The sequence below is a fragment of the Suncus etruscus genome, chromosome 18, assembly GCF_024139225.1.
Source record: "Suncus etruscus isolate mSunEtr1 chromosome 18, mSunEtr1.pri.cur, whole genome shotgun sequence".
In the NCBI taxonomy this organism is placed as follows: domain Eukaryota; kingdom Metazoa; phylum Chordata; class Mammalia; order Eulipotyphla; family Soricidae; genus Suncus; species Suncus etruscus.
This window is the reverse complement of record NC_064865.1, coordinates 18,905,117-18,932,971: the sequence shown is the minus strand read 5'-3', so window position 1 is coordinate 18,932,971 and position 27,855 is coordinate 18,905,117. Positions and strand designations below refer to the sequence as shown.

Genomic DNA, 27,855 nt, shown 5'->3' with positions numbered 1-27,855 from the left:
ATAGTCATCGGAGTAGATAAGTGAATATAATGATTATTAACATGAAAATGATTGCATTTTTAACCCCTGCAAAGTAGTGTGTGCTTAATGAAAGAAGCAAATGCCCTCCTAGTTTATTGGATTAGCAATTAGGTGCCAGTGTTTTAAGGAGGCTTATTTATTTGGACAGATGTTAGTGAGGTCAGAATTAAATTTATAAAAAAAAAAAAAAAGCTAAACCTTTTATTTGAATGCCCTTTTAATTTTCACAGTGGTGCCAAGTTAAATATTCATGCTGAAGGTTTGAACTAGCATCCCCCAAATCCAGTTAGGTTCTTTAACCCAATCCGTGCCTGCCTTTGCCTGATTCCCATCATATTAGGGTCATTAGACTGAAGGTCATGAGATTTGAATTCATCCCCAGGCTGGACTGGAGGCAGAGCACTGAGCACTTGCCCTTCCAGACAAAGGGTTCCAAAGAGCTGGATTGGGCCAGTAGCAGTGCCTGTGCAGAAGAAGCAGGGAAGGGAGGCCCAGGAGCTGCCTAACAGAATCCCGTAGTGACCCCTCCCCCATTCTCGCTGCTACACTAGGACCTTTTTCACTTGCATTGCTGCCCATCACACAGCTGGGGTCCACGTGGCACCCCTTGAGAATGGTCCTTGTCTACATCACAGGCTCAGAGCCCAGAAGCCAGTTTCAGGCTGGGAGGAAAAGTCCCGGCATCTCGCCCAGCCTCTCCTTTCTGGAGTCTTTCTGCCCAACAAGAGGGTCGTGAGCAACTCCCCTTGCTCAGGATAAATTTGTGACATTTTCCAGGAAGACAGGGCGACTGAGGTGGAGTCAGGCATTTCAGTGTTCTCACGCACAGCTGAAACAGGATTCCTGTCTATCCAGAGTCCGGAACTCCTAACTTAAAAGTGTTTTCATGGTTTTAGCAGAATCTTCCTTAGGCTTATTTTTTGAATTTTATTCTTGTTATCATTTCAGCTCCACGCTCTACAGTGCTGCTGAGTTTTAGTTTCTTCTCAGAGTCTGAGGAGGATTCCTCAGCTGATTTCCAGCTGCTTTAGGCAAAACCTTTCTTGCACAGTTGCATGTCAAGGGAGAGAAAGATCTTTTCAGACAAGATGCTGTGTCTCACAGCTCTATCAGGCGCACTTTTGAGGACAGGATAGAGCCTGGGGGTCCTAGGGAGCCTCGCAAATGTACTGGGATATCCCCCTGCCCATGACCATGGGCCCTGGGGGGCTCCAAAGAGCCTCTGGCTTCCCCAGGTAGAAACACTGCAGCCTCAGGCCTCTGGCTAACCCTCATACTGTGCCCCTTTCCTCAGCCCCTCTTGCCTATAGCAGGCTCAGCCCTTCCTACAATCTAGCCCGAGATCAGACTGCTTTCCCCTCCCTTGGCCAACCCTGGCCTCACTCCTCACTCCTCCTGCCCCCTAACCTCCAGGGGAGTCCCCTAAAGCCTCCTCAACTTTGAACAACCCTTGCCTCTTCGACATGGGGGCCCCCTGCCTGTCTTTAATCATCCCTGAGGTCTCAGTGGCTGCAGGCTAGCACTGGGCACAGAGCTTCTGAGGGAGCAGCCAAGGGAGGCATTGCCTACCCAGGCCTCCTCTGGGTTTTGCAGCTGAAGAGTTGTAGGGTCCCTCCCACCCAGCCTTGTTCACCTCACACAGGTGACCATTACTGCCATTTTCTCTTGGACATCTATGGACACTTTACAACCTTTCAGTCAGCCTGGGTCCAATCTGCCCTTCTCAGGAAAAAAAAAAAATTACTCAGCAACCCCCCCAGTTGCATTTCTTCCCCACCCTCGCCCACCCCCACACCTCCCATAAATGCAGCAGCTGTGGAGGAAGCAGCATCGTGCCTGTCCTGGGGCACATTAAGACTCTGCCTAGGATGTCTGTGCCCTGGTCAGGTTTCTTCCATCTCAACTCAGTCATGTATGAGACACAAGCAGGAGTGCCCAGTTAGTCATTGGCACAAATCAGAGATGCCCTGGAGTCTCAATGGTGCTCATGAACACTGTTGCCTCTTTGTGTCTGTGGTCACTGGATGACCACAGAGCCAGGTGGTCTGGGACAGATAGGGGACACATTTAAAAGAGACTTGTATGTGTGGCTGATAAATTGAGCTTAATTGTGTTAAACAGCCAAACGACTAATTTTTTTCTTTTTTCTTTTTTTCAAAGATGCAAAGAAAGGACAAGGTGAAGTTACAGTGGGAAGGCAATCACCCATAAACAGAATTCTCTAAAGAAATCCCCTTGCTGACACCTTAATTTTGAATTTTCAGCCAAAAAAAAAAAAATTAAGTAAAATAAAACACATGCACAATTACTTTGTCCCTCAAGTCCCCAGATTGTAGTACATTATAACATTTCTTAGCAGTACACAAAGCAATCTAAAGCCACAAAATTTATGTAACTCCTTTAACATTAAAGGCTGTATTATTGTTGACACAGTTGATCATAATACATTATTTCATTAAGGATGAGTCAAAGGAGCACAGCAAACATGGTGTTAGAGTGGCAATTATTTGCATAGGCCCAGCAAAATATAGGGGACATGGAAAGGAAAAGCCTTGGCCTAAATACAAGGAGACCTTACCCCTAAAGTTCTCCAGCATAAGACCAGCTCTAGGCTCCAGGCATACTAGGTTGTCCAACCCAAGCAAACGACTCATTTTTAAACAAACGCTCATCTAGTGCTAGATCCCTAGTGAAATAGAGGGGCCAGAGAGATAGTTCAGTGGGTAAAATGCTTTTCGTACTTATGACTGACCCTGGTCTGAGCCCCAAGTACAGTACAGATCGGCTCTACCAGACTCTACCAGGAGTGATCTCTGAACACAGAGCCAGAAGTCCTGAGCACCAAGGTGTGACCCCAAACCAAAAACAAAAAGATCAAATTGTTCGCACTCACTCAAACAGGGGCAGTAATAACAGAAGAATGTGCAACGTTGACTCCGTTACTAAATGTTCTAGCCTTTAACCTATACATATACTGGTAGAAGTAAAATCTAGTGGGAATTGAAGGAGTCACGAATCTCCTGGACTAATAAAGAAGGGAGCAGCCTGTCTCCGAAGAGCGGACTAGCTCTCACAATCTGTATGGAGTGGAAGCCAATTTTTTTCATTAGCTAGGACTCAGTCAGAAACTCGAGAATTCGCCATAAACCTTAGATAAATATTCTCTGTAACATCTTCAGAGGCAATCATTTATAGTAATTTTAAGGCTCTGATTTTCTGTTTGTTTTTCAATTTGAGAAAGCAAACATTTTCTGTGATGATTTTTATCTGGGAGCTGCCAATCGGGCTCAATTTCCCAAGGCTTATCTTTAACAAGTAGATGAAATAGGATAATAAGGAGGAATCCTACTTACTTTTATGATATCTCTCTCTTCATTCCCCTCTCCCCCCCCCCCCACCTCCTTCTTTCCCTAACTTATTCTGACCTCAGCTATGTCTCCCTCCCTGCTCCAGTTGTCCCAAAGGCATCTCTAACTTCTAGAGCTTTCCCCCAATGGGGCAAGAGGAGGATGTGGACACTGAGTCTAGACTAGGTAGCCTGAGTTGAGATGTGCTTTGGACCGTACATCTGTCCTGATTTCATCTGTCCTGCCCCAGTGGGTATGTGTGGGCATCTGGCACATACATGTATCTACCTGCACTCAGAGAAGCAGAGGTAGCTGAACCCCACCGTTTGAACCCTTCCACAGGGCAGAGATGGAGGGGGTCTTCAACCCTCAGGCATAAGCACCAAGAACCACTCCCTGGACTATTCTCAGAACTTTGCTTGGTGTGATAGACAGTCTGTCTTCCTGTGTTCAAGGTAGTGTCTGCTAGGCCCCAACGATGCCCTCACAGCTGTCCAGAAGCAAAGAGTAACAGCACATATCCCAGGTATATGGCCTAGAGGTTAGACCCAGTTCTGGGCAGGAGACATGAGACGAGTCACTTGGGACATGGCACAGCAAAGGTAAAGGGCACAGGAGAGAAGTGGGCTGTGTCCAGTAAGCCCAGTGAAACCTTCGAGAAGGGTACTGTTGGGTTGGTGTAAAGGAGAGTGTCGATCACCAGGGAAACCTGGGGTGCCGCACCCCAGGAGGCATCGTGATCACTCAGGCAGCTCTGGCGCCTTAAAAAGGAAAGAGGCGCTTCCTTGGCCCTGTGGTCGCTCACAGAGAAATGGTGGCTTTGGGGGCCGGAGAGATAGTATGGAGGTAAGGCGTTTGCCTTTCATGCAGAAGGTCCCATATGGTCCCCTGTGCCTGCCAGGAGCAATTTCTGAGCATGGAGCCAGGAATAACCCCTGAGCACTGCCGGGTGTGACCCAAAAACCACAAAAATATTAAAATAAATAAATAAATAAATAAATAAATAAATAAATAAATAAATAAAAGGTGGCTTGGGGGGGGGGTGAAATGAAACCAAACATCAAGCATACAAGACAAGACATTACTGAAAGAAAGGCAAGGTTCAGGAAGAAGACAAGATGGAGCTGGGGTGCCTGTGGGGTGTGGGTGGTGCCGCAGAGTGAGGAGGAGGCCAGGAGCGCCCCCTCACTTCCCACATGGGATGTAACTGTCCTAATGAGTGACCTCGGAAAGAGCAGGGGTTTCCACAACAGGCCGCCCTGGCAGGAACACGGTACACCCAGAGTTCTGAGCCATCTCAGCGTCTTTCCCTCTTCTCCTTTCCTCTTTGCCCCTGGCTGTGGGTCCTAGACTATAAAGCTGGTTTAGTTAGGACAAGGGAGACCCTCTGGGGGCTCCCCAGTCCTCCACAGACAGTTGTGACCATCCTATCTCTCTGGGGTCCTGCCTCTCTCTCCCTCTTGACCGTGCGCACTGACCCACTGCTCTTCTCTCCCCTCAGGGTTCATGGCAGGCTCCCAGAGAAATGTCCCGATGTCCCAGTATGGACCCCAGCAAGGTGGGCCATCCATGTCACCTCACCCTTCTCCTGGAGGTCAGATGCACCCAGGGATCAGCGGCTTCCCACAGAGCAACTCCAGCGGCACCTACGGGCCCCAGATGGGCCAGTACGGACCCCAAGGTAAAGAGAGCACACCCCCATCTCTGCACAACTGCCTGCTTCTGGTGTTTGAGGTTTGGTATTGGGGACACACCTAGTGATGCTCAGCGCTTACTCCTGCCTCTGTGCTCAGCGATTCCTCCTGGCAGTGCTCAGAGAGCATATGGGATGCCTGGGATCAAACCCAGGTCAGCAGCATGCAAGGCAAACACCCATGCTGTCTGTTAGCAGCATCTCTAAGGTGGCCCATCCTGAACCAGTAAATGTGGTGTCCCCAGGACGAAGCCTTCTGGGTTGCCTACAGGGTTGGGAGGAGAGGGGTGTGAGCCCTGGGCCTATGAGATGTTGAGTCTGTGACCTACCAAGCTAGGAAGCCTGGGTGTCCATGCTGAACCCCTTTTCCACTGCTCCTCAAGGTGCAGGCCCACAGTTGCTTCTCTCTGCTTGAGCATGCACAGGAGGCCTGCAGGTCAGCATTTCTCTCTCTCTCTCTCTCTCTCTCTCTCTCTCTCTCTCTCTCCCTCTCTCTCTCCCTCTCTCTCTCTCTCTCCCTCTCTCTCTCCCTCTCTCTCTCCCTCTCTCTCTCTCCCTCCCTCTCTTTCTCCCTCTCTCTCTCCCTCCCACCTTCTCTCCCTCTCTCCCTCCCTCCCCTCTCTCTCTCCCCTCTCTCTCTCTCTCTCTCTCTCTCTCTCTCTCTCTCTCTCTCTCTCTCTCTCTCTCTCTCTCCTCTCTTCCCTCTCTCCTCTCTCTCCTCTCTTCTCTCTCTCTCATAGTAGGGGCAGGGTCTGAGAGCCACAGGTACCCCAATCATCACTCACCTTCCACCTCCTGGAAGTTGTGGGGTGTCTTGTTACCTTCATATCACATGCTCTCAGCCATGGTTTTACAGGATCTTTTCTCTTGGCAATATGCCATTTGAATTTCACACCTTCCTCATATGTCTTTAAGTCAGACATTGATGCTCATCAATAGAGGGTGAACCAGTGGGGCTGTTTCCCCAGTAATCTGCATCCCTGAAAGTACATGAACTTCCTACAAGAGGATGCGAATGGCTGCAGGGAGCCACACAGATTTGGGGGATGGGCCTGGAGAGCCGTTCTCCAGACTCAGTAGAGATTGTTCGAGCAGAGCCTGTGAGACCAAGGGGCTGTAGGTGAGGTCTAGAACCTTCCTGTTCCCTGCTGGCACCCTGCTGTCACTGCTATTCCCTTCACTTCCTGACACTTCACTTGACTGCTGTTCCCTGGCACTTCCTGTTTCCTGCTGGCACTGTTCAGAGCAGTGACCGGCACTTGAGCTTAGCTATTGGGATCGTGGGCTGTGCTGGGCCTTTGCAGATCTCAGAAGAGATGCTGCCACGGAACTTGGCCTCCCATCCTGCATTGCCCTGTCATGTCCCATTGCAGATGGTCCCGGGGGAGGAGACCCCTGAGTGCGACACTCGGGCTGCACATGCATACATGCGCACATGTGTACAGGTACTTAAATATGCATGCAAACGCACACATGCCCACATATGTGTTCTCCTACCTGGTCATACTCACATGGGCATGTACATCTTGGGGTTGGGAGAAACAGTTTTCCAGGTGTGCTGAGGCTTCTCTGCATGTCTCCGAGACCGTCTGCTGTGCCTTGTTGGAATTGGGGGTGACTGACCCATGAGGGCATTGCAACCTTTGGGTTGGGGTTCACCACACACATAATTCTGAGTCCCCTAGTGCAGCCACCTCTAGGGGTGTCAGGGTCCCTGTGGTGATCTCAGTGCCTTGAGTGGGTCCCATGGGACAGGGATTCTGCAGCCCAGACTTCCCCCTTTGCACATGCTCATCTCCAAGACCCACAATTTGGCATCTCTGGAAGAACTTGCATTCAGTGCCACCCTTCAAGGCCTGTGGTTCTCTCTTCTCTCCCTCCCTTGCTCCCCCCCCCCCCCCCAGCCTCTTTCCTCTATCCTCTATCACTGTTCAGGGTGTCAAGGTCAATGCATTTTTCTATAGTATAGTGTCTTGTGGCCACCTCCCATCTTCACCAAGCGTCCTGGCTGTGGCCCTTGTCTACTCACAAAGAAGCTGCGCCCACATGTCAGCAGTGGGCTTTGTCCCGGGCCTACATAGACTCTCCACCCTGAGCTCACAATCAGTTACTTGCCCAGTTCTCACAGCTTCTGAGAGGCAGAGTGAAGGCTGAAGGGGAAGCCCCTCACCCCCCAGTCTGGGCCCCATCCAGCACCCTCCTTACCCACACATCACTCATTAAGACTGGTGGAGCAATATACCAGTGACTTGTGTTTGGGGGCATTTCGGGAACACAGGCTTGAACTTTACCCACAGTACTGGGGAGGCCAAGGGGAAAAATTTCCCTTGACAGGCGAGAGGGGGAGACACTTGAACCAGATATGGATCTTGAGCTTAATTTGCATCTGAATATTGACTATACAGACAGGATGAAGACTAAAAATGATTGGGATTTGTTAAAACATCCCATGCAATTAGAAATCTTCAGCAGCTCAGTAAAAGCTGTGAACTGGGATTGCTGATGAGGAGTTTCCTGGGTCAGAGGTGGCCTTTCCCCATCATCCGCCTCAAAAAAGCATCTCCCAAAAATGCACCCGAGTGTCACTCTCGGTGGGCTGAGAACTGAATTCATTCTGGCACCATTTTCCAAAATGGTTACGCCAACGTGGCCCTACTTGGACAAACTCCGCAGGCTCTGGCGCTGGGCTTGCTGGGGCCTGTCCAGCTGGGTGGGCCGGGCCTGCTGCTGCTGCTACACGTTCTGTGTTGGATTCATCTGCTCTCTGTCACCACGGCTGCCAGCAACCTCCTAATCTATTAGAGAAACATGGAGCAAACCGTGCCTCCCGCTCCCACCTGGTTGCTCTCACCTTCCACATCGTGGGCCCTGGGCTTGCAGACCCATGTCTGGATGAGCCATGGAAGAGCCCATCATGGCCCTATGTCAAGATAGACTGTTGGTAAGAGCGCTCAGGCCTGCACCCAGGTCCAGAAAGAGCTACTCTCTCTCCTGGGTGCTGCTCCGCTGGTCCTGGTTCTACTAGGAGATCCAGTGTGTCCCCCTTGCCTCCACCCACATGCAAACCCAGCTGAATTTGTCTGCCTGTCCAGGGTCTCTTCTGCCTCTTACCATCAGCCATGCCATCCCTGTTGGCTTTACACAAAGCCCCGATGGCCTGGGAGCAACACTGCATATCATTCTAGCATCATTGAGTCAGCCCAGGGCACTGGGGAAGTGTCCTTGTCTCAGTGGGAAGAGAGAGCCATCGAGATGAGTGGACCCACACCCTGTCTGTGGGCAAAGCCTTCTGTAGGCTGTTCCTCCTCCCCCAGCCATCTTCTTCTTATACTCTATTACTTTTTCAGGGGCTTTTACCTCATCTGGCCCTTGCTGCTCTGCTTCACACACATACACAAACACACACACACACACAAACATGCACACACAAGTCACAAGTACTCTGCTCATATGCACATGCATGTTCACATATAGACCTGCACACACGCATGCTCACTCACACACATACATACATGGACTCACCTGAGATCTACTCCAGTGTGGGCATGAGCTTCACTTTCGCATCCTCCCAGGTCCAGCCATGCTGTCAGCCATGAGGGATGCTGGGAGTCAGGCAGAGGAACGACTCACTCCACCCTCCTCTGCACTTACCTTAGCACCTTCTAGCTCCATTCCATTGTCAAAAAGGAACCAGGCTGTTGAGTTCCACCCACCCAGTGCTCTAGAAGCGGATTTCATGGGCTGCATCCTCACCCTGGGACCTGCTTCCTCACACGACCTTGGGAGCATGGCTGCATAATGGCCAAAGGGCAGTTGGTGCCACCTGTGACTTACCAGAATCTGCCTTTAATCCTCAGACCAGGTGTGTGAAAGGAGGGAAGCTGAAGGGTTAACAGTCAGGTGTGTCAGCTGTGCCCGAAGACACCAGTGTGGACAAGGCAGCAGGTCTCAGCCTTACCAGTGTCCTGCCAGTGTACACACACACACACACACACACACACACAGTGTACACACACACACACACACACACACCCATCACCATGGGCATCAGACACCACTGCCAGTCTTCCGCTTTGTGGGCTGCTCACATCACAGACCACTTTACTGAAAATTGTTCTCTGTGCTCAGGGGAAACCTACAGGCTGGATGGACAGGACTGTGGCCTTGTGACACTTCCTGTGGGGTATGGTGGACCCCACCTTGTCACTGGTGTGGTAGCTGACTCAGACAGAGTGGGGCTCCTCAATGGTCCGGAGGTCCAGTGGTCAATTGGTCCACTAGTCAGCATGTGGGATCGGATGTATAAGGGCGTCACTGGGGTCGTTCCTGGCTTGCTCGCCTATGAACTACATTTCCCTTCCATGAGGCCATGCCTCGGGGTAGCCCCTAATTGAAGCATGCTACCTCATAGGCACCCACTGAGCAAGGTACAGAAGCACAATGAGCCCCTGGCCCTGAGCCAAACAACCCCCCAAATGGGGCAAATACCTTTCTGGGAAATGCTTTTCGCAAGCTCAGTTGTGAAGGTAGAGGCTTTAATTGCCCTTTTTTTTTTTTTTTGTCTAGGTAGCTACTCCAGACCCCCAACATATACTGGGGTGCCCAGCGCAAGCTACAGTGGTCCGGGACCTGGCATGGGCATCAATGCCAACAACCAGATGCATGGACAAGGACCAAGCCAGCCGTGTGGTGCTATGCCCCTGGGACGGATGCCACCTGCTGGCATGCAGAACAGGCCATTTCCGGGCAACATGAGCAGCATGACCCCGGGCTCACCCAGCATGTCCCAGCAGGGAGGCCCAGGAATGGGACCCCCCATGCCTACGGTGAACCGCAAGGCGCAAGAGGCAGCTGCTGCAGTGATGCAGGCAGCCGCCAACTCGGCCCAAAGCAGGTAAGCTAAGGCATTGGGCAGTGGGGTAGAAGGGCATTGTATAGGGATCTGGGCTTCCCACTATGGGGGAGCGCTGGAGTCCTCAGTGGTTAGCCTTGGGGATACCTGTGAAGGTGTGAAGCAGGTAGGCTGGTAGTGACCTTGGAAGCTAGGAGATGTGACTTTGGGGCCACACCCACATGGAGGCATGGTCCAGCTTAAACATGCCCACATGAAGATATGATTATATTTGCCACACCTACAGAGATGCATGGTTGAAAGATGTCATGCTTATGAGGTACAGCAAAATGGGGCCACACCAAGGGAGACAGGAAGGATTGATTGATGGGGTACCTGGTCTGGGAGGTCATCTGAATTTCATGGTGGGCCCAGCTGGAGCCAGGGAAACATTCCAGAATTAGGATGCTAAGGCAGGAAATTTTGAAGCCCCAAACTAGTTAAAATCTAAAACACAGTATACAGTATAAGGAGCCCCTGCCTTTACATATAAAGCCTTCCATCAAGGTTTCTGAAGTAGTATGGGTACATATGTCTATTGTGTGCTTGTCCAAACGGATCAGTGTCAGATCAGCCAAAGGCAGTGCCATCTTGGGCCACCACCACCACCACCACCGCCCCCTTACTCCCTGGCTGGCCATGCAGTGGAAAAGCCATGCTTGAGGCCTGTTCAGAAATTACCACCCTGCTTCTGCTCTGCTGCCTATGTGGGGATTTTAGTCCTGCATTTGAATATTAGTTCCTGAAAAGTAAAATCCTGACCTGTTTTAAAATGACATAACAAAGTGCATGTTTTGGTTTTGGTTTCATTTGGAGGGTGTTTTTTGGTTTTGGTTTTGGTTTTGTTTGGGGGCCACACCAAGTCATGCTCAGGGATTACTCCTGGCACTGTGCTCAGAAATCATTCCTGGCAAGGTCGGGGGACCATATGGGATACCAGGAATCAAACCTGGGTTGGCTGCAAAAGCTCTACCTGCTGCTGTGCTATTGCTCCAGCCCCTAAAGCAAGGTGCATGTTTTAAGAAAGGCACATGTAAACTATTTTAAGAGATGCTTAGCATATATGAAAGTGTTTTTAAAACATAGCACATTGCAAATACTGTATCTTCTGAAGGGAAAATGGGAAGTTTCAGCTTGTCAAAGGGAAAAGCTAAGGTGTCTGTGTGCCTGTGTTTAAATGAGTCCTTTGGTTACATTTCCTATGACACTTCTATTTGGGGTATTTTGGAGACACCTACCCAACCCTTCTGTCTCACTGGTTGCCCCAAATCATGGTAAATTTCCCTTGAGCAATAAGAACTAAGATAAGCCATTCTCCCTCTCTCCTGCTTCCCTGGCTCATCCACCTTGCAGTTGTTTAAGACTGTCCAACAACACACACACACACACACTTACACTCACACTGCACCACTAAACTGAACCTCTGTAGGCTGGAAGGAAAGTTTTAATAAACCTGTCGGCAGAGCTGGTTTGGCTGGTCCAATGGAAGTTCTAATTTAGGTTTAAATGAATTGTCCGTTGTTGTAACTCATAAAATGCAGGTTCTTTTCTGTAATAAGTAGAAAGTGCTTGATTGCATCAGACATGAAGCCTTGGAGAGTGAACTGGGAAGAAGACTCCTGGGGAAGTGAAGTCCTCCTGTATTTGATTAAAACTCCTGTCCTGCCCCTTTCTTAAGCAGCCAGGGCAGCCTCTCCCTCTGCCACCTGTGAGTGGTGGCTGGGTCCTGGGTCTTGTACCTCCTGCCCAGCTTGCTCACTCCTTGGGGTGCCTGGGAGGGGGCTATCTAATTAAACCCCCACCCAGGCTGAGATTGGGTTTCTAAGGCACTTGTTTTCCTCTCCTCTGCCCCTCTCATAGCTCCTTTGATTTTTGTTTGTTTGTTTGTTTTTGAGGACTGATGCACAGTTGTGCCAATCAGCTGCCTGGCTCAGAGAACCAGGTCCCCCACCCCAGGTGTGGAGACCCACCAGATTTCGAGTGGGTGTGAGGGGGGCTTCCTACTTGTCTACAGAACAAATCCAAAGAATTTCCTCTGTTCTACTTTGCTACATACATGAGGTTGCCTGCTTCTCCCAGCCAGCCTGGAGTTGGCAAACATGTCCCCACCCAGTTATCTTCCCAGCACCCCAACTGTGGCAGCTCTCAGGCTCCTCCAAATGTACCAGGCAGACATCTGGCTGCCAGAGTTGCCCTATGAAGTGCCCTGGAAAGAGACACCACCAACCCCCGACAGCCACCTTAGAGGAGTGAGGGGCAACTTTCCATCACTCAATGTGTGAGTGCATTTGCTTTGCACTCATCTGTTGTGCTTTCTCTCCATCCCCATGAACAATGATGTGATCTAATGACAGAGCCCTGCATGGGTCCTGGGTCCCCCTCTGCAAACCCCCTTCTGCCCCCCAGCTGCCAGGAACCAAGAAGCTTCCACCACCTCTGTTCCCCATGTGGTTGTGGTATGCTTTGCATCCTTTATGTGCGGTCACCCACATGTTGTTAGGGGGCTCCCTAGGGTTCTCCTGGGCTGCTCTAAGCAAGCATCTCCCAGGCACTTCATTTCCTTCTCCTGGGCACTCACTGTGAAAGCAACCCAAAATCCAAGTAAATTATTCTGCAGAGGCTTTCCTTTCAAAATGTGGTGGGCGGGGGGGGGGGGGGGGGGTGCTTGCCAGGAGTGACTCCTGAGTACAGAGCCTAACCCCTGAGCAGTGCTGGGTGTGGCCTCAAAAACAAAACAAATGAATAAATGTGTGTGTATGATTTGTATTATCAGCAACTCCCGCACAGGAATGCCCACAGCAATGAAAAGAATCTTTCTCCCTGCCCGGAGAGATAGCACAGCGGCGTTTGCCTTGCAAGCAGCCGATCCAGGACCAAAGGTGGTTGGTTCGAATCCCAGTGTCCCATATGGTCCCCCGTCCCTGCCAGGAGCTATTTCTGAGCAGACAGCCAGGAGTAACCCCTGAGCACCGCCGGGTGTGGCCCAAAAACCAAAAAAAGAAAAAAAGAAAAAGAAAAAAAAAAAAAAAAGAATCTTTCTCTCCACTGTCTTTCCTGCTAGAAACCCATAATATCAGGCTGTCACCATTTTTTCAGGTGCTAATCGCTCAAAGTATATTATTATTGAGCAGCTCCATAGCAGAAAATGCTTCTTGATCTCACTTTGCATATATCAAGGAGGAGATTACATAGATAGGCTCCTCTGCTTGCTTCTCAGTAAACACAGACTGTGGTTGGGGTTAAGATAAAGCAGGGAGCAGCCATCTAGCCTGCTTGAAAGAAGTTGTGTGTGTTGACATCATGTCACAAACTGGGGGTGGCAAGGGCTGTTTTTTCTCATCTTGACAACCGTCTACACATGCTTCTTCAGTCAGGCTACAGTCCTGTAGGCATCGTCCCCAAATGTGAACCCACAAACAGAATTTGGTGAACGTAAACCTAAGTATGAAAAAGCAAATGGAGAGCCAAGCAGACATAGTTGTTTGGGGGTGTGTGGGGGTGGAGCCTGCTTTTCCTTGGGTTCCTTTCTAGGAAACCTCAGAGGTGGCTCCCCAAGTCTGGAACAGGGATCAAGGCCTGTGAGCTGCTCAGCCCCGGGGCCTTGTTTTTCCCAGCATGAGAGCCCTATAGAGCCCCACAAAGCCTGCTTGGCCCTGCCTTGCCAAGCACATTAAGCAGCTGTGTAAAATGAATTTAAATGGCAGGCAGCAGAGTCGTAGTTCCTCCACAGGGGCAGAAAATCAATGTTAGCTCATCAGTGGGCCCGGCCGGGTCTGCCTTTTCCCCAGCAGCATCCAGATACCTGCCTTCAGAAGGCAGCCTTCCCCTTAGTAAAAGTAAGAATGACACATGCTTTCTCCCAGTCTCTGCCAGTCTGGGCATCCTGGGCAGCGGCTCATGCCTGGCAGCCCCAGATCTGGCCTGTATGTGTTCAGGATTCTTGCAGAGAATTTTTTATTTGTTGTTTAAACCTTCATTTTGCACTTGGGGGTGCCCAGATCCTGTTGAACTTGTTTTAGCCTTTGGGGTTTGGGGTGTTATTTTGGTTAGTTTGGATTTTGTTTGGTTTTGGGGCCACATTCGGCGGTGGCGCTCAAGGGTTACTCCTGGCTCTGAGCTCAGAAATCACTCCAGGCAGGCTTGGGGGAACCACGTGGGATGCCAGAGATTGACTCAGGTTGGCTGTGTGCAAGGCAAAAACCTTACCCGTTATACTGTCACTCCAGCCCATGTGTTTTTTGTTTGCTTTTGTTTTATCTTTTAAGTAAAAGCTGTGAGAAGTTGTATATGTCCTATAATTTAGAACTCTGGGTTAGGATATGGCATTGTTGTGGGGATTTTTTTTTCCCAACATGCTTTTGCTTTCCTGAATGGCTCATTGCAGCAAGCATGCATTTGTTCTTGCTTTCCCCCCTTGCTAGTGGTTATGAGGGAGTTCTAAGGGGGGGTGTTGAAAAAGTGTGGTTGGCGGGTCATCTGCTTACCTTTGGGAGGAGGGCTTGAGAAAGAAAGTCGACACCCAGTTTAGTACCAGGGCTCCTGCCTCCAGTCAAAATCCTAGAGGGCTAAGAGCCCCTGCAAGATGAGAGAACAATGAAGAATCATGTAGGGGAGGAGAGGGAAGAGAAGAGGGAGGGGAAGGGAGAGGGGAGAGAGATGACACCAAAAGCTGTCTGTGTGTATGCATGCAGAGACAGGAGCATGGCCACGGAGCTGCAGACCTCAGGCTGCAGGACATCCCGTGGAGTGGAAGCCCCAGGCTCGTTGGTCAGAGGCTTGTTCCCTGAACTCCTTTGTAGGAATGTGCCAAAGAGACTGGGGGCGGGGGGGGTCAGACAGACCCACTGGTGCACAGAGCAGAATGTTTTTTGCCTTTCCCTCATGGCCACCCAGAAAGCACAGCCTGAGGACAGGAGTACTCATTGGGAAGTCGGTCCCTGCAGGACCCATCTAGGACCCCTCCGCTGGCAACCACCTCTGTTTGCCCCGAAGCACCTGTGTTCATCCTAATGCCTTCCTCACCCAGGTTTCATGGTCATCAACCTAGACACTCTGGAAGGAATGAGCCACCACTTTAGAGAGCAGCCCTAAAGCCCTCCTATGTTCTGCTTTAGCTATCAAGTAGTTTGGTGGCCCTACCTTTTTAGTTAAGGAAATTTCTGAAGCATTTTGGGGTTTTTGTTTAGTTTTATGGTTTTCTTGTTTGTTTGCTTTGATTGGGTTTTCTTATTTGTTTTGAGGGTGTTTTGTTGGTTTTGTTTTGTTTTGGCTTTGTATTGTTTTGTTTTATCTTGATTGGTTGGTTTGGGGGCAGTCTGTTTAGTTGGTTTTTTTTTGTTTTGTTTTGTTTTTGGGTCACACCCGGCAGCGTTCAGGTGTTACTCTTGGCTCCACGCTCAGAAATCGCTCCTGGCAGGCTCGGGGGACCATATGGGATGCCGGGATTCAAAACAATGACCTTCTACATGAAAGGCAAACGCCTTACCTCCATGCTATCTCTCTGGTCCCCTTTTTTGTTTGTTTTTATATTTGGCACGGGATTCCCAGGACAGGATGGCAGCCTATTCCCACAGCACTCGAATTTCTACAGAAGGTCCCATAAGTGCTCGAGTGCTTTGTTCATGTAGGAAAGAACGTGTAGTGTCTGGCTTGGTGCTGGTGTCAGACAGACCTCACCATGGGGTTGATGTTTGTCTAAGTGAGAACCCCTACTTTCTTCCCCTGATGCCACCTTCTCAGGGGACAAACCCTCAGCACCCCTGGAAAAGATGCCTTCCTCATGCAGACAAACCTCCGAGAGAGTAGCCCCAGAGCCCAGAACCCTGAGGTGGCCAGTGGGAGTCCAAGAGCTCCTGAATCCCAGCATCACCTTCCCATTCTAAAAGCCTTTCCCCACCTTTGTGAGTGGTCAGTTCTACAGAATCCCCCTAAGGACTATGGAATGTCTACTAGGAAATCCAGAACACACACTGGCTTTTTTTTTTTTTTTTTTTTTTTTTTTTGTGGTTTTTGGGTCACACCCGGCAGTGCTCAGGGGTTATTCCTGGCTCCAGGCTCAGAAATTGCTCCTGGCAGGCACGGGGGACCATATGGGACGCCGGGATTCGAACCGATGACCTCCTGCATGAAAGGCAAACGCCTTACCTCCATGCTATCTCTCCGGCCCCACACTGGCTTTTAAAGTTTGGAGAACCTTTATTGTTTTTTGGCGGGGAGACTGGGGACACCCTTGACCAGTGTGCTAAGGCTCACTCCAGGCCTCACCAGATAGTCAAACAGTTCAGTATTTAAGTCCCAAGGTGCTGCCAGAGTTAGGTAGGGCAATAGCTATAGGGTGGGATCACACTAGGGTTCCCCAATTCACTCTGTCTGTCTGTCTCTCTCTCTCTCTTTCTCTTTCTCTCTCGGCAATAGCTAGAGGCTGGGATTGGGATCACATACTCTATCTCTCTCTCTCCAGGCTTTGTAGCAGTGCTGGAGGCATGTTTTTCCCCTACAAAAGGCCTTTCAAATGTGGGGGTCCCTGTGGCCAGCCACCTTGCTGTGTCCTCCTGTAACTCCTATACCCACTGTGTCAACCCATCCCCTTGCCTCTCTCCACACCTACAAGCAGAGAAATGTTACCGGCTGACATGTCCCCTGCAGATCAGGAAAGACCCTTTTTCTCCTCACAGAAGCAAAGAGTTATTTGTTTCTCAGAGCTGTGAGCAAGGAAGGAAGGGCAAGAAAGAGATCTGTGGGAAGGGGTGGCTATTTGTGTCCCTTCCTCCAGAAAACCCCAGGAAGCAACAAGGTGGGGGTATGCCTTGGTCTCTGTGGATCTGGGGTGGCTGATGTGTTTCCATGGCACCTGGTTCCCACACACTGAGGGTCAGTCCTTTATCAGACATTCCATTGTGGCAGAAAATTAAGAGCTGAAGAAATCATTGTGTTTAACTACTGTCCCCACTATCATGCCTGTTTTTTATTTCTTTACCATACTTTTAAAATATTTTTGTTTTTGGGTTATACCTCGCAGTGCTCAGGGGTTCCTTCTGGCAGGCTCAGGGGTCCATATGGGATGCTGGGATTCAAATCAGGGTCTATCTTGTGTTGACCGCATGCAAGACCAAACGCCTTACCACTGTGGTATCGCTCCAGCCCATACTTTTAAAATTTTAATAAGGATTTATTTTTATTAGTAATAGAAGGAAGGAATTGGGCCTTTTCAGCCAATAGAAATCAGTTCTTGGGCTGGAGCCATAGGACAGTGGGTAAGGCATTTATTTGCTTGAACTCAGCCAACCTAGATTCGATTTCCGGCATCCCATGTGATCCCCCGAACCAGCCAGGAGTAATTTCTGAGCTCAGAACCAGGAGTTATCCTTGAGCGATGTCCAGTGTGGCCCAACCCTCCCCCTAAAACAATTCTGACTTGCTTTTGTAATTCCTATTTGTATTTCATGCCTCTCCCCAGCCCCCATCTACCTTATCGTCCTCACTATAAAATTGCAACCAGGATCATATGGCATGGTTTTCAAAGTGCAGTTTATTTGTGGGATGTACATAGAGAACCCTAACAGTGCAGTCCAGAATCACTGACCTAATGAGAGAAAGAAAGTCTGTTCTTTCTAGCAGACTGCAGAAACAGCCATACCAGCTGCGCTTTGTTTGTGCACAGTTAGAAATGTAGGGGCTGGGGTAATAGTACAGAGAGGAGGACATTTGCCTTGCACACAGCCAATCTTGGCTTGATCCTCGGCATTCCATATAGTCCCTTGATCACCGCCAGGAGTGATTCCTAAGTACAGAGCCAGAAATAACCCCTGAGCACTGTCTAGTGTGACCTAAAGAGATACCGGGGCAATCTGGCACCCTCCCACCTATTCACCATGGACATGTCTGTTCCTTTTCCCCTAGGCAAAGCAACTTTCCTGGCCTGAACCAGAGTGGACTCATGGCCTCCAGCTCCCCCTACAACCAGCCTGTGAACAACAACACCGGCCTAGTGAACACCCAGGCGCCCCCTTACAGCATGGCATCCAACATGGTCAACAGCTCCACAGGTAACAGCACATGAGTATGAACACAGGGTGGAAGGGTGGTGGGGGACTTGGCCTGGCCCCACCTGGGGCACTTTTCAATCCAGGATCTAGGCCTGTCTGCTACTTTCAGTGTCATTCTGTCATGCAGTGGGGATGGCAGTGGGGATGGGTGTGCTTGGCTATGTCCCAGCTCAGGAAATGGCCAGAGGTGATTCGAGGACTCTTTCCCATCCTCAGCTACTGCTAAGGGGAAGCTGGGTTGAAGCCCAGATAGATGGGAGGTTCCCCGAAGCTCTTTGGCTCTAGTTTTAGTTTGTGATTTTTTTTGCTTTGGGGGAGCCAAACCAAACAGGGGTTACCCCTATGATATGTTTGAGGGGGATCATATATGGTGGCAGGGATTGAACAGGGTCAGCCATATGCAAGGCAAGTGCCTCCCCACTGTGCTTCTCCAGCCACCCCTGGAGTTCTGGCTTTTCACATTACATGAAAACAGTGGGGACACACGTTATTGGGGTCGTCCCTTCTATCCCTGTATCCCCTCTATGGTTCTGTCCCTCCCACTCACTGTCTCTTCCATCACTGCATTCTTGCTATCCCTGTCAGTGATGCCGTCCCAGCTCTGAAATGGGTGTCCTGGCCACCCACTTCCCTCTCCCTGACCACCTGGCAGGACTGCTGTGGGGGAGGCTCCCTATGTTCAGCCTCTGGCCCCCTCCCCTGCAGCACTGGCCAAAACTCCCCCAGAACTGTGAGGGTGGCTGTGTGACAGCAGGGCCTACCTCCCCCTCTTGCTTTCTCTGCCTTGCCCTGTCTCCTGACCTGTGCTCCTGAGAAGGGCCCCCAATGCCTTCTACTTCTTCTGCATGGGGCACACTGGAGCAGGCGGAAGCCTCCAACCCCGGAGTCTTACTTTCTAGTGGTGCCCTTGTCTTCTGCATGTCTGTATCATGGATCTGAGGGAAGGGATGATTTGGAGCCAGTGAACTGGCCCTTGATGTGGTCAGCAGGTAGCTCGGCAACTCTGAGCAATTGGACATGACCCAGCCAGGCTCAGAGAGTCACTGCATGTGCCAGAAGCTTCCTTGTACCCAAATGTGTCTGCAGCAGATGTGCCAGTCCCCTGCCCCACATGCCCCCTCCATCATGGAAATACAGTGGCTCTGTTCTGAATCATCAAGGCAGGCATCTGCCTACACATCACTGAGATTCTCTTCCAAGTCAAATTTCCTTCTGACCGAAACACATTGTCCAAGAAGTTTGAATGGCTCTGGATGCCACTCCACAAAGAAGTGCTTTGAATCGGGGCTAGATCTGTGAAAGAAACAGGAGCAATTGGAGACCCTCAAGTGCTGGATATATCACCTGGATATATATCAGTCAATCGGACATTTTCTTCTCTTCCCTAAGACACAGGGAGGAAGCGAAGTGCTGTGGGTTGTGGCTGGGACCTTCCATGTCCCAGTTGGAGGCTTCAGTGGCTCTTTGTGCCATGGACTAACTGGGGGCACCCAGAACCCACCTGACCCATTGCCGGCCACTTTCCACACAGGGTGAGTGGGCTGGAAATCAGAGACCTTGCAGTGGTCCTCAAACTGTGGCCCGCGGGCCACATATTGTATTTGTATTTGTTTTGTTTCTTCATTGCAAAATAAGATATATGTAGTGTGCATAAGAATTCGTTCAAAAGTTTTGTTTTTACTATAGTCAGACCCTCCAATGGTCTGAGGGACAGTGAACTGGCCCCCTGTTTAAAAAGTTTGAGGACCCCTTAGAGGATACTCTGATCCCACTTGTTGGGATTGAGATTAGAATTCTGTTGCTCCAAGACAGTGCCTTCGCTTATACCTTTCACAGTGCTTGGTCTTTCATAATGCCTCTTAGCTCAGTGCTCACTGCTGCTAAGCCATTGGAAGAATGACACCCATCTTCTGCTTCCTGTTTCTAAGTTTCTCCTCCTAGCCCATCCTCCCTCAACCCCTGGCTGGCCTTGCTGCCTGCTGTGTGTAGCATTGGAGGGGTCCAGAGAATCTGCTGCTTGGGAATTTTGAAAAGCTTCTGAGATCTCTTCCTGGAATATGAATGCACCACGCAGGAATCCATCTACACACACCAAGACTGTCTCTTTCATGAGGGAAATTCCAGGTCAACAGTTCTGTTGCTGGTGGTTCTTTTTGTTTGTTTGTTTTGTTTTTTGTTTTCTATTTTTGGTGTTTTGGGTCACACCCAGCGATGCTCAAGGGTTACTACTGGCTCTGCACTCAGAAATCGCTCCTGGGAGGCTTAGGGGACCATAAGGGATGCTGGGATTTGAACCACCATCTGTCCTGGACTGGCTGCATTTAAGGCAAATGACCTACCACTGTGCTATCTCTCCAACCCACTGGCGGTTCTTTGTTTTGGTATGTCATAATTTGTGTTTGGGCTGCAAAATTCAGGATTACTCCTGGTTCTGCACTCAAGGATCATGCCTGGTGGGGCACAGGATGGAACCAACTCTGCTGCATTCAAGGCAAGCACCCTGCTTGCCTCCCCACTGTGCTGTTGTTCCAGCCTGTCTCATTGAAAGTTTGCTGGGTGAGCCCAGAGAGATAGCAGAGCGGCGTTTGCCTTGCAAGCAGCCGATCCAGGACCAAAGGTGGTTGGTTCGAATCCCGGTGTCCCATATGGTCCCCCATGCCTGCCAGGAGCTATTTCTGAGCAGACAGCCGGGAGTAACCCCTGAGCACCGCCAGGTGTGGCCCAAAAACCAAAAAAAGAAAAAAAGAAAGTCTGCTGGGTAACTTGTCTTCTTGCTGGAACTTTCTTTTCACTGCAGTTCTCCATTCTAGTGTCACAAAAAAAGAACGACAGAGATGTGAGAAGTCATTTTGGGGCCTGCCTTTGCTGAGGGGGCACAGTGGATGACGTGTTGAGGTCAGACACCACCTGGCTCTGCCCCCTTTAGAGACACTGGCATCAGGACATTTCAGGACTTGTTCCTTGCCAATCTCATGATAACCTGGTTTGTTCCTAGAGCCTCTGTCTGTACTTGCTCTATGGCCTGTTGGTGCCCCCCAGCAGTTACGAGCACCACTGGCCACTTGCACAAAGATGGGCAGGCATGTTTTGGCCTAACCTGAGTCCATCTCAGCCAGGGAACAGGGTTGTAGGAGGCCAAGGCCAGTACCCTCCCCACCATGCTATTGTCCCAGCCCTGGTCTCTCTCCTTGGAAACAGGAAGCCATCAGTTGCCCAGGTGGCCACCATGTCGGATATTTTCTTCACAGCTGTCCACTGAGGGTTCTGTCCAAAATTCAAAAAAGAAGCATCTAAGAATCAAAAGATTAAAAAGTGCAAGACTGCTTAGATCTTGTGGCCAATGAGTTCAATAAAATTCTCATTGGGCTCCAGGAGTTCCAAGAGGTTGGCTCTGAGCCCCTCTTTTTGCTTCTCCCTCAAAATTTAACGAGGCAATGCTGGGCACTTTTGTCTTCTTTGCACCCCACATGCCCGTAGCAAAGAAAGAAAACTTTTGGGGGGAATCTCACCTCAGCATAGGTGTCATGCTCATCTTGGGTGGCATTTGAAGTCTATGGAAACCTCAGGATTGGTGAGAGTGAAACATAGTGGCCCAGTTATGCCCAAGAACTGCTCCTGTATGTTGGCATGTCTGACACATCAGTATGATGCTCCCCGGCTTTTCCAGAGTTAGCCTGAGTTCCTGAGGAAGGTTCCAGAAGTCCCATGCCTGGAACTTGGTTTCTTTCTCTGGGATCCTGTGGTCAGTGATCTTCTGACACTGTGGATAGCCATACAGGTCTTTGGGGAAATTTTGGGAGTGTTTTTTTTCCTGAGGGGACTACACCCACCAGTGCTCAGGGCCTATTCCTGGCTGTGTGCCCCAAAGGGTCACTCCTGGCAGTGCTCAGGGGACCACCTGCAGTATCAAAGTTCACATGTGCAAGTCCAGCGCTCGACCCCTGACTGACTCTCTGACTCCATGTGTTTAGGTCCGGATGTTCCTTTGTCACCAATGTGTTGCTGTGGCCCCGGCTGCTGGGCATAGGCTCGCACTGACTGGAATCTCTCACATTGCTTCTTTTTTTTTTTTTCTTGAGGTTTCACACATTTACAAAAATAAGTGCATTTTCAGCTGATCCCAATAGATTTTCCTCCACAGCTGCGTCAGTTGAAAAGTTTTTGTTCTTAAAGTTCAAGTATTAAAGTAATTTGGCAATAGCAGGGGGATGTATATAAAAGAAGAATCCCAGCCCATTCCAAGGGTCTGTGAGTGGCCGTGACGGGGGTTGGGGACAATGCTTTGCAAAAGCAGCTACACACATGTCAAGCCAGCCTTGAGAGCTTGTACCATGATGCGCGACCCACAGCTCCTAGCCAGCCGACCATGTGGCGGTCCAGGCATGCTTGGCAGGACCCCCTGGTCTCACCCTGTGGTGCTGAGAACGATCTTAGCAAATTACTACAGGACCCACTTGCCAGGCAAGTAGCCAGAGCTCGCTCGTTCACTCTCGCTCAGTCTCACTGCTGTAATTCAGACTAATTAGTTTCTAAATCATAGTCATACACAAATATGTACAAGAATACATTTGCAGTGGGCAATCTGTGGCATCTTTTTCACACTCCCTTTTCCTTCTTTCCTGGCCCAGGTCAGTCACCCCTCATACAAGACAATGTCTGGGCTGAGCCAACTCCAAATTCTCCTCTGCTTGGTTGGGCCTGGCCCTTTCCCCCTTCCCTCTTGCAGTAAAAAAGGTTATCAAAGGAAAAGTGTTTAGTGTTGAAATGATTTTGCAAGCATGGACCGTGTAAAATCAGACCTTTAAGAAAGTCCATAATTCTGTGTGACTAGACCTATATGAGCCACTGGGTTTTGTTTTTTTTTTTTTGTTTTTTTTTTTTTTGGTGAAGCAAGATAGTTTTCATTGACACTTCTTTAGAAAGATGTGAGGGGATAAAGAGAGAAAGTACTTGTTCAAGAGTGAACACAGGCTTCTCCAGAGGAAGACTTTCTGAGAACTTTACAGAATGTACTTTGGGGATTGTGAAATAATCTTGTCTGGAGCTGTAGTTGGTTTCTTGACTCATGTTTATGGGTAAGAACACCCTGTTTTTAGGCCTAAAGTTTGTTCTTTACATTTTTCTTTTTGATGCACCTTTGCACATTGTTGCTATTCATTTAGTTTCATTTTTTTTCCCTTGTCTTTTCAGGGCTTATTTATTTTCTATTTAGTTTTAATTTTTAAAGACTTAGGAAGGGGGATATATGGGTAAATTGGGGCCTTTGAAATAGTTCCTATTTGTATCTTAATTATTTCCCCTTGGTCTTGTTCCCCATTACTTTTTATCTGGCTTTTTCCCTTCCCCCTGGGAAGGAGCTTCGTTCATTTGTTTGGATTTCAATAAATGGGAGGCAGGACAGTTTAGGAGAGAGCTACCATCTAGGCTTGTGGTTCCATGCGGTGTAGCGACTAGCTAGTGGGTGAACAGCTTGCAGTGTGAGCTTTCCTGCCTTCTAAAACCTTCATATCTGTGTGCGTTACTTATTGTGGGGAATTGCTACCAGTTTATCCTATCCACCTCAGATATGGAGTATGGGATATCCTTTTCCTTCTGGGAACTGGGATAACCAAACCCCAACCCAACTCCCAAAGAACAGCTTATTACAACAATAGGCAAGCAAAGGAATATCCCAGACCAGCCATCGAGATCCATGTTCAAAGACAGACACAGGCCTGAAGAGCCAGTATGGGCTTCTGGTTTTCACCCCTGAGAAACTATCTAAATAGTGGGCTTACTCTGTCTCGTCACCTCCTCTTTGAACATTGGCATAATTCTGTATATTTCTATGCAAATCAATACTGGCTACCGTTAATTTAGCGTGTTGGTTCTTAAGAAAATGATGGATTTCTTTTTCTCTTGCAAAGCAGACAGTGGTTGATGCTCTCTAAAATTTAGACAGTGGGCTGCTGTGTTGCTCTGTCTCCTTTTCCTTGTGACCTTCAAGGAAAAAAAGTTGCACATGTTCCTTAAAGCATTCGACACCTTCTCCGCTGGAGCACTACCCATCAAGCATATGTGTAACCCTAAACTCTCTCTCTCAACTGTCTTCCATTAGCATCTATAGGTCTTGCAGATATGATGTCTCCAGGTGAATCGAAGTTGCCCATGGCCCTCAAAGCAGACAGCAAAGAAGAAGGCACTGCCTCGTCCGAGAGCAAGGCAAAGGTACTTCCCACTCAGTGCCACCACACTCTCTTGTCTCACCTTGGTTCTGCCTGTCTTTGGTGTCTTCTACCTGCCTGTCTGTCTGTGCCGCTCATCTGTGGTTGTCTCTGCATCCCCTTTGTCCTTTATGGTGTGGACCTGAAAGTGATAATTCTTATTGCCTTGGACTGCTAGTCAGGTGAAGCAGGTAGAGGAATAAACCCATCAGGGCCAGAGCACAGTGGGGAGGACATTAGCCTTACATGCAGTCGACATGGGTTCGATCCCCAACATCCCATACAGTCCACAGAGCCAGGAGTAACCCCTGAGCACTGCTGGGTGTGACACAAAAAAAAAAAAAAAAAAAAACAAGAAAGAAAAAAAAAAGAAATTAAGCCATATGAGATGAGCCGCTTTAGTGGGGAGAACAGAAGTTTTCCCTGACTCCCTGGTTTGGGTCCATATTTTCTGCCTTCGGTTTATAATTTGGCCTGTTTAGGCCTCAAAAGCATTTTAGTAATTGGCTTTCTGGCCTAATTTGCTCATTAAGGTACCTGGTTGGTGTTTTTTATTTTTTATCTTTTCCCGTTGTCTTTATTTCTCAGAAAGGGTAGCCCATTAGCATGCAGCATGCTTGAAGTCCACATGGGGCCTTCCAGCCAACACGCTGGGTGCTACCAGTCCAGAACGGTGGGCCATGCCCTGCTCTCTGCCTATCTGTGCCTGCTTGAATTGTCTCTGTGTTTCAGGAAAAACAAAAGTGATCGGTGAAACCAGATTTTGTTCTTGTTCTCTGAAATAAAACATACCTACTTTTGACACTTGTTTCATTCCTCTACCACAGGATAGCTACAGCTCCCAGGGGGTCTCTCAGCCTCCCACCCCTGGCAACCTGCCAGTGCCCTCCCCCATGTCCCCCAGCTCTGCTAGCATCTCCTCCTTTCACGGGGATGAGAGCGATGGTATCAGCAGTCCAGGCTGGCCCAAGACTCCATCTAGCCCTGTAAGTGGCTCTGGCTTTTCATAAGGGTTGTTTTTTTTTTTTTTGGTAGGGGGGATAAAAAAGGAGGAGTGGTTGATAGATGGATTTTATATGAATGCTCATTAATGATTTATTTGTTTTAGACATTGTCTTTATGATTTAGCCTTGCAAGGTGTTTCATTTAGAATGAATATGGGTAGCAAATTGTGTAAAACTCAGATGCAATTGTGGATGTTGGTCTGAGGCAGTGTTTCTCAATTAGTTTCTGTCATGCTCCCCTAGGAAGAAGAAAACATTTGTCGCACCACCACCACCACACCCCCCCCCCGCAACTATAAATAGTATGTTCATTAAAAGAAACTTTAACCTGCAAAACAAAAATTTATAAAATAATTTGAGCTGATTTTTTAATCAGAGGTGATGTCTGGATTATTGGCTATAATGAGCACGTTTTGCAATGCATAGCTTTTTGAAGCTGGGTTTGAAGCAGAACACAGCAACTCTCAGCTCCAGAGACAGAGACAGAGACATAAACATGGGGCTTAGCTTGTTATGACAGTGTTTGCCAAGGTCAAATGTGCCCCCCTTTTCGGAGCCTCGCCCTACCAGGGAGCTCACCCCACTGTTTGAGAAGCACTGGTCTGAGGGGATGAAACCAGTGTGGCATCTCTCAAAGCATATGATCATGTGACGTGTTCCAAACTCCTTCCCCCCATGACTATGTTGGGGTCTCAGATCCATTGAGGACTTGGGCCAGGGTCATCCAACCACTTCCTTCCCCTGTTTCTGTGGGAGCTAATAATAACCATTGAGGAAAAAGTCAAATTCAGCTTGAACCTTCTACTACCATAGCTGAGTCACCTGCCTTTAAGACAGGAGATCAGGGTGCCATGCTCAGGCAGGGTTTAGCAGTGTCAGCCTTGCTCTGTTTCCATTCTGGGTTGGAATGTGACAAATGTTATAGTGTATTATGTATTAGTGTATATGCAGAGTTCCCTGCTGCCGGAAGTGAAATTTTGGGCCCCCAGTTCTTGGGGACAGAAGGTTACATCCTGGATTCCTGCTCCGCCTTGGACCACTCACCTCACATATCTGAGCTCCCAGGTTACAACCTCAGCTCCTCAAAAACAGGAAAGATTCTATCCTATACAAGATCCTAATATCTAGAACTTACATGCAGATGTCCGTGTGGTATATCGTTGGCAGAAATGCAATATACATATAAGGGGATTATTTTGGTCTTTACAGTCTATTCCTATAACTAGGTCTTTATTTTCCTAATTAATTGAGCCATTAAACAAATATCTCTGCACATTTTTTTTTTTTTTTTTTTTTTTGTGGTTTTTGGGTCACACCCGGCAGTGCTCAGGGGTTATTTCTGGCTCCACACTCAGAAATTGCTCCTGGCAGGCACAGAGGACCATATGGGGCGCCGGGATTCGAACTGATGACCTCCTGCATGAAAGGCAAACGCCTTACCTCCATGCTATCTCTCTGGCCCCACATTTTTTATACTCATTAGGAATCAAGAAATATTTTTTTTTAAATATACAAGCCAGGACAGGAGCAATAGTACAGTGGGGAGTGTATTTGTCTTGCCTGTGACTGACCCAGGTTCAGTCCCCAGCATTCCATAGGGTCCCTGACCCTGCCAGGAGTGATCCGTGAGTACAGAGCCAGGAGTAAGCCCTGAGCACTGCTGGGTGGGGCCAAAAACAATACCCACCAACATGCAGTTACTGGCCAAAACATCTTTGTGAACATGCTAGTTTTTAGGGTACTCTTCAGAGCACAGCTTAGAACTAGCAAGTCAGGGACACTCTGTCTTTCCCCTCTTGGGTGCCCAGAAGATGCAGTGGATAATGATACCTCACCTGTTGCTCCAAAGGCTCTGGCTGCAGGTCTCAGAACCACCTTGTTTCTCATGGTTCTTTGCTGGAGTTGAGTACTGCCACCTCCTCTGGGCTTTGTGTAGCACTGGCGCAGTCCAGAAAGACAAAGCAAAGGCAGCCTCACACAGTGATCAGTGAGGACCACGTTGCGCTGGGCCTGGGTAACTTTGTATGATTTGCTTTGACTCATAGGGCAGATGAAGTGGGGAAATGGGGGACCAGGAGATTTCCCACTACTTACTAACCAGGTTTCTTATTTTGGTTCATAGCAAAGCATTTTCACCAGCCCTAAGCTCAAGGGAACAGGTGGAATTTATTATAATTTCCCCCAAAACATTTCTGTATTGGGGGACAGTTTTCTGACTTAGAACCTTTAGATACTACTTGTTATGAAAGAGAATTTATTCAAGACAGGGACTGCTGATAGGATTATTGCCTGAGCTCTGATGATCAAAGTGTTTATGGGATATAGACGCCCCAGTTACATTGCTTCTGTCCAGCTGAAAATATGTATGTGATCCTGAGCTTATAGGTGTGTAAGATAGATTAAAGCAAACACTTATAATAATTCATATGAAGAAATATATTTTTATATTCATTTAGTTATGTGACCCCCCCACCAAGAGAATCACAGTCCCCAGTTTTAGAAGCTAATTTGTAAGAAATTTTTATTCAACTGCCATTCTCTACTTAAATATAAGGGAGAAAATAGAATTGTTGGCACTGGTTTTTGGGGGGGGCATTTTTGTAATAAAGTTAAAATTTCATTACTCAGTGCCAGAGCAATAGCCCAGCATG

The 27,855-nt window shown here is 48.8% G+C and overlaps 1 protein-coding gene across 2 annotated transcripts in view; it reads left to right on the top strand.

The window, feature by feature from the left end:
* Positions 1–27,855, top strand: part of ARID1B (AT-rich interaction domain 1B) — a 322,235-nt gene that overhangs the window by 274,487 nt on the left and 19,893 nt on the right. For both annotated transcript variants that reach the window (XM_049765312.1, XM_049765313.1), the window contains 5 exons: positions 4,870–5,049; positions 9,628–9,955; positions 17,852–17,997; positions 24,095–24,204; positions 25,028–25,186. In XM_049765312.1, the coding sequence (XP_049621269.1) occupies positions 4,870–5,049; positions 9,628–9,955; positions 17,852–17,997; positions 24,095–24,204; positions 25,028–25,186 (923 nt within the window). The remainder of the gene's footprint in view (positions 1–4,869; positions 5,050–9,627; positions 9,956–17,851; positions 17,998–24,094; positions 24,205–25,027; positions 25,187–27,855) is intronic.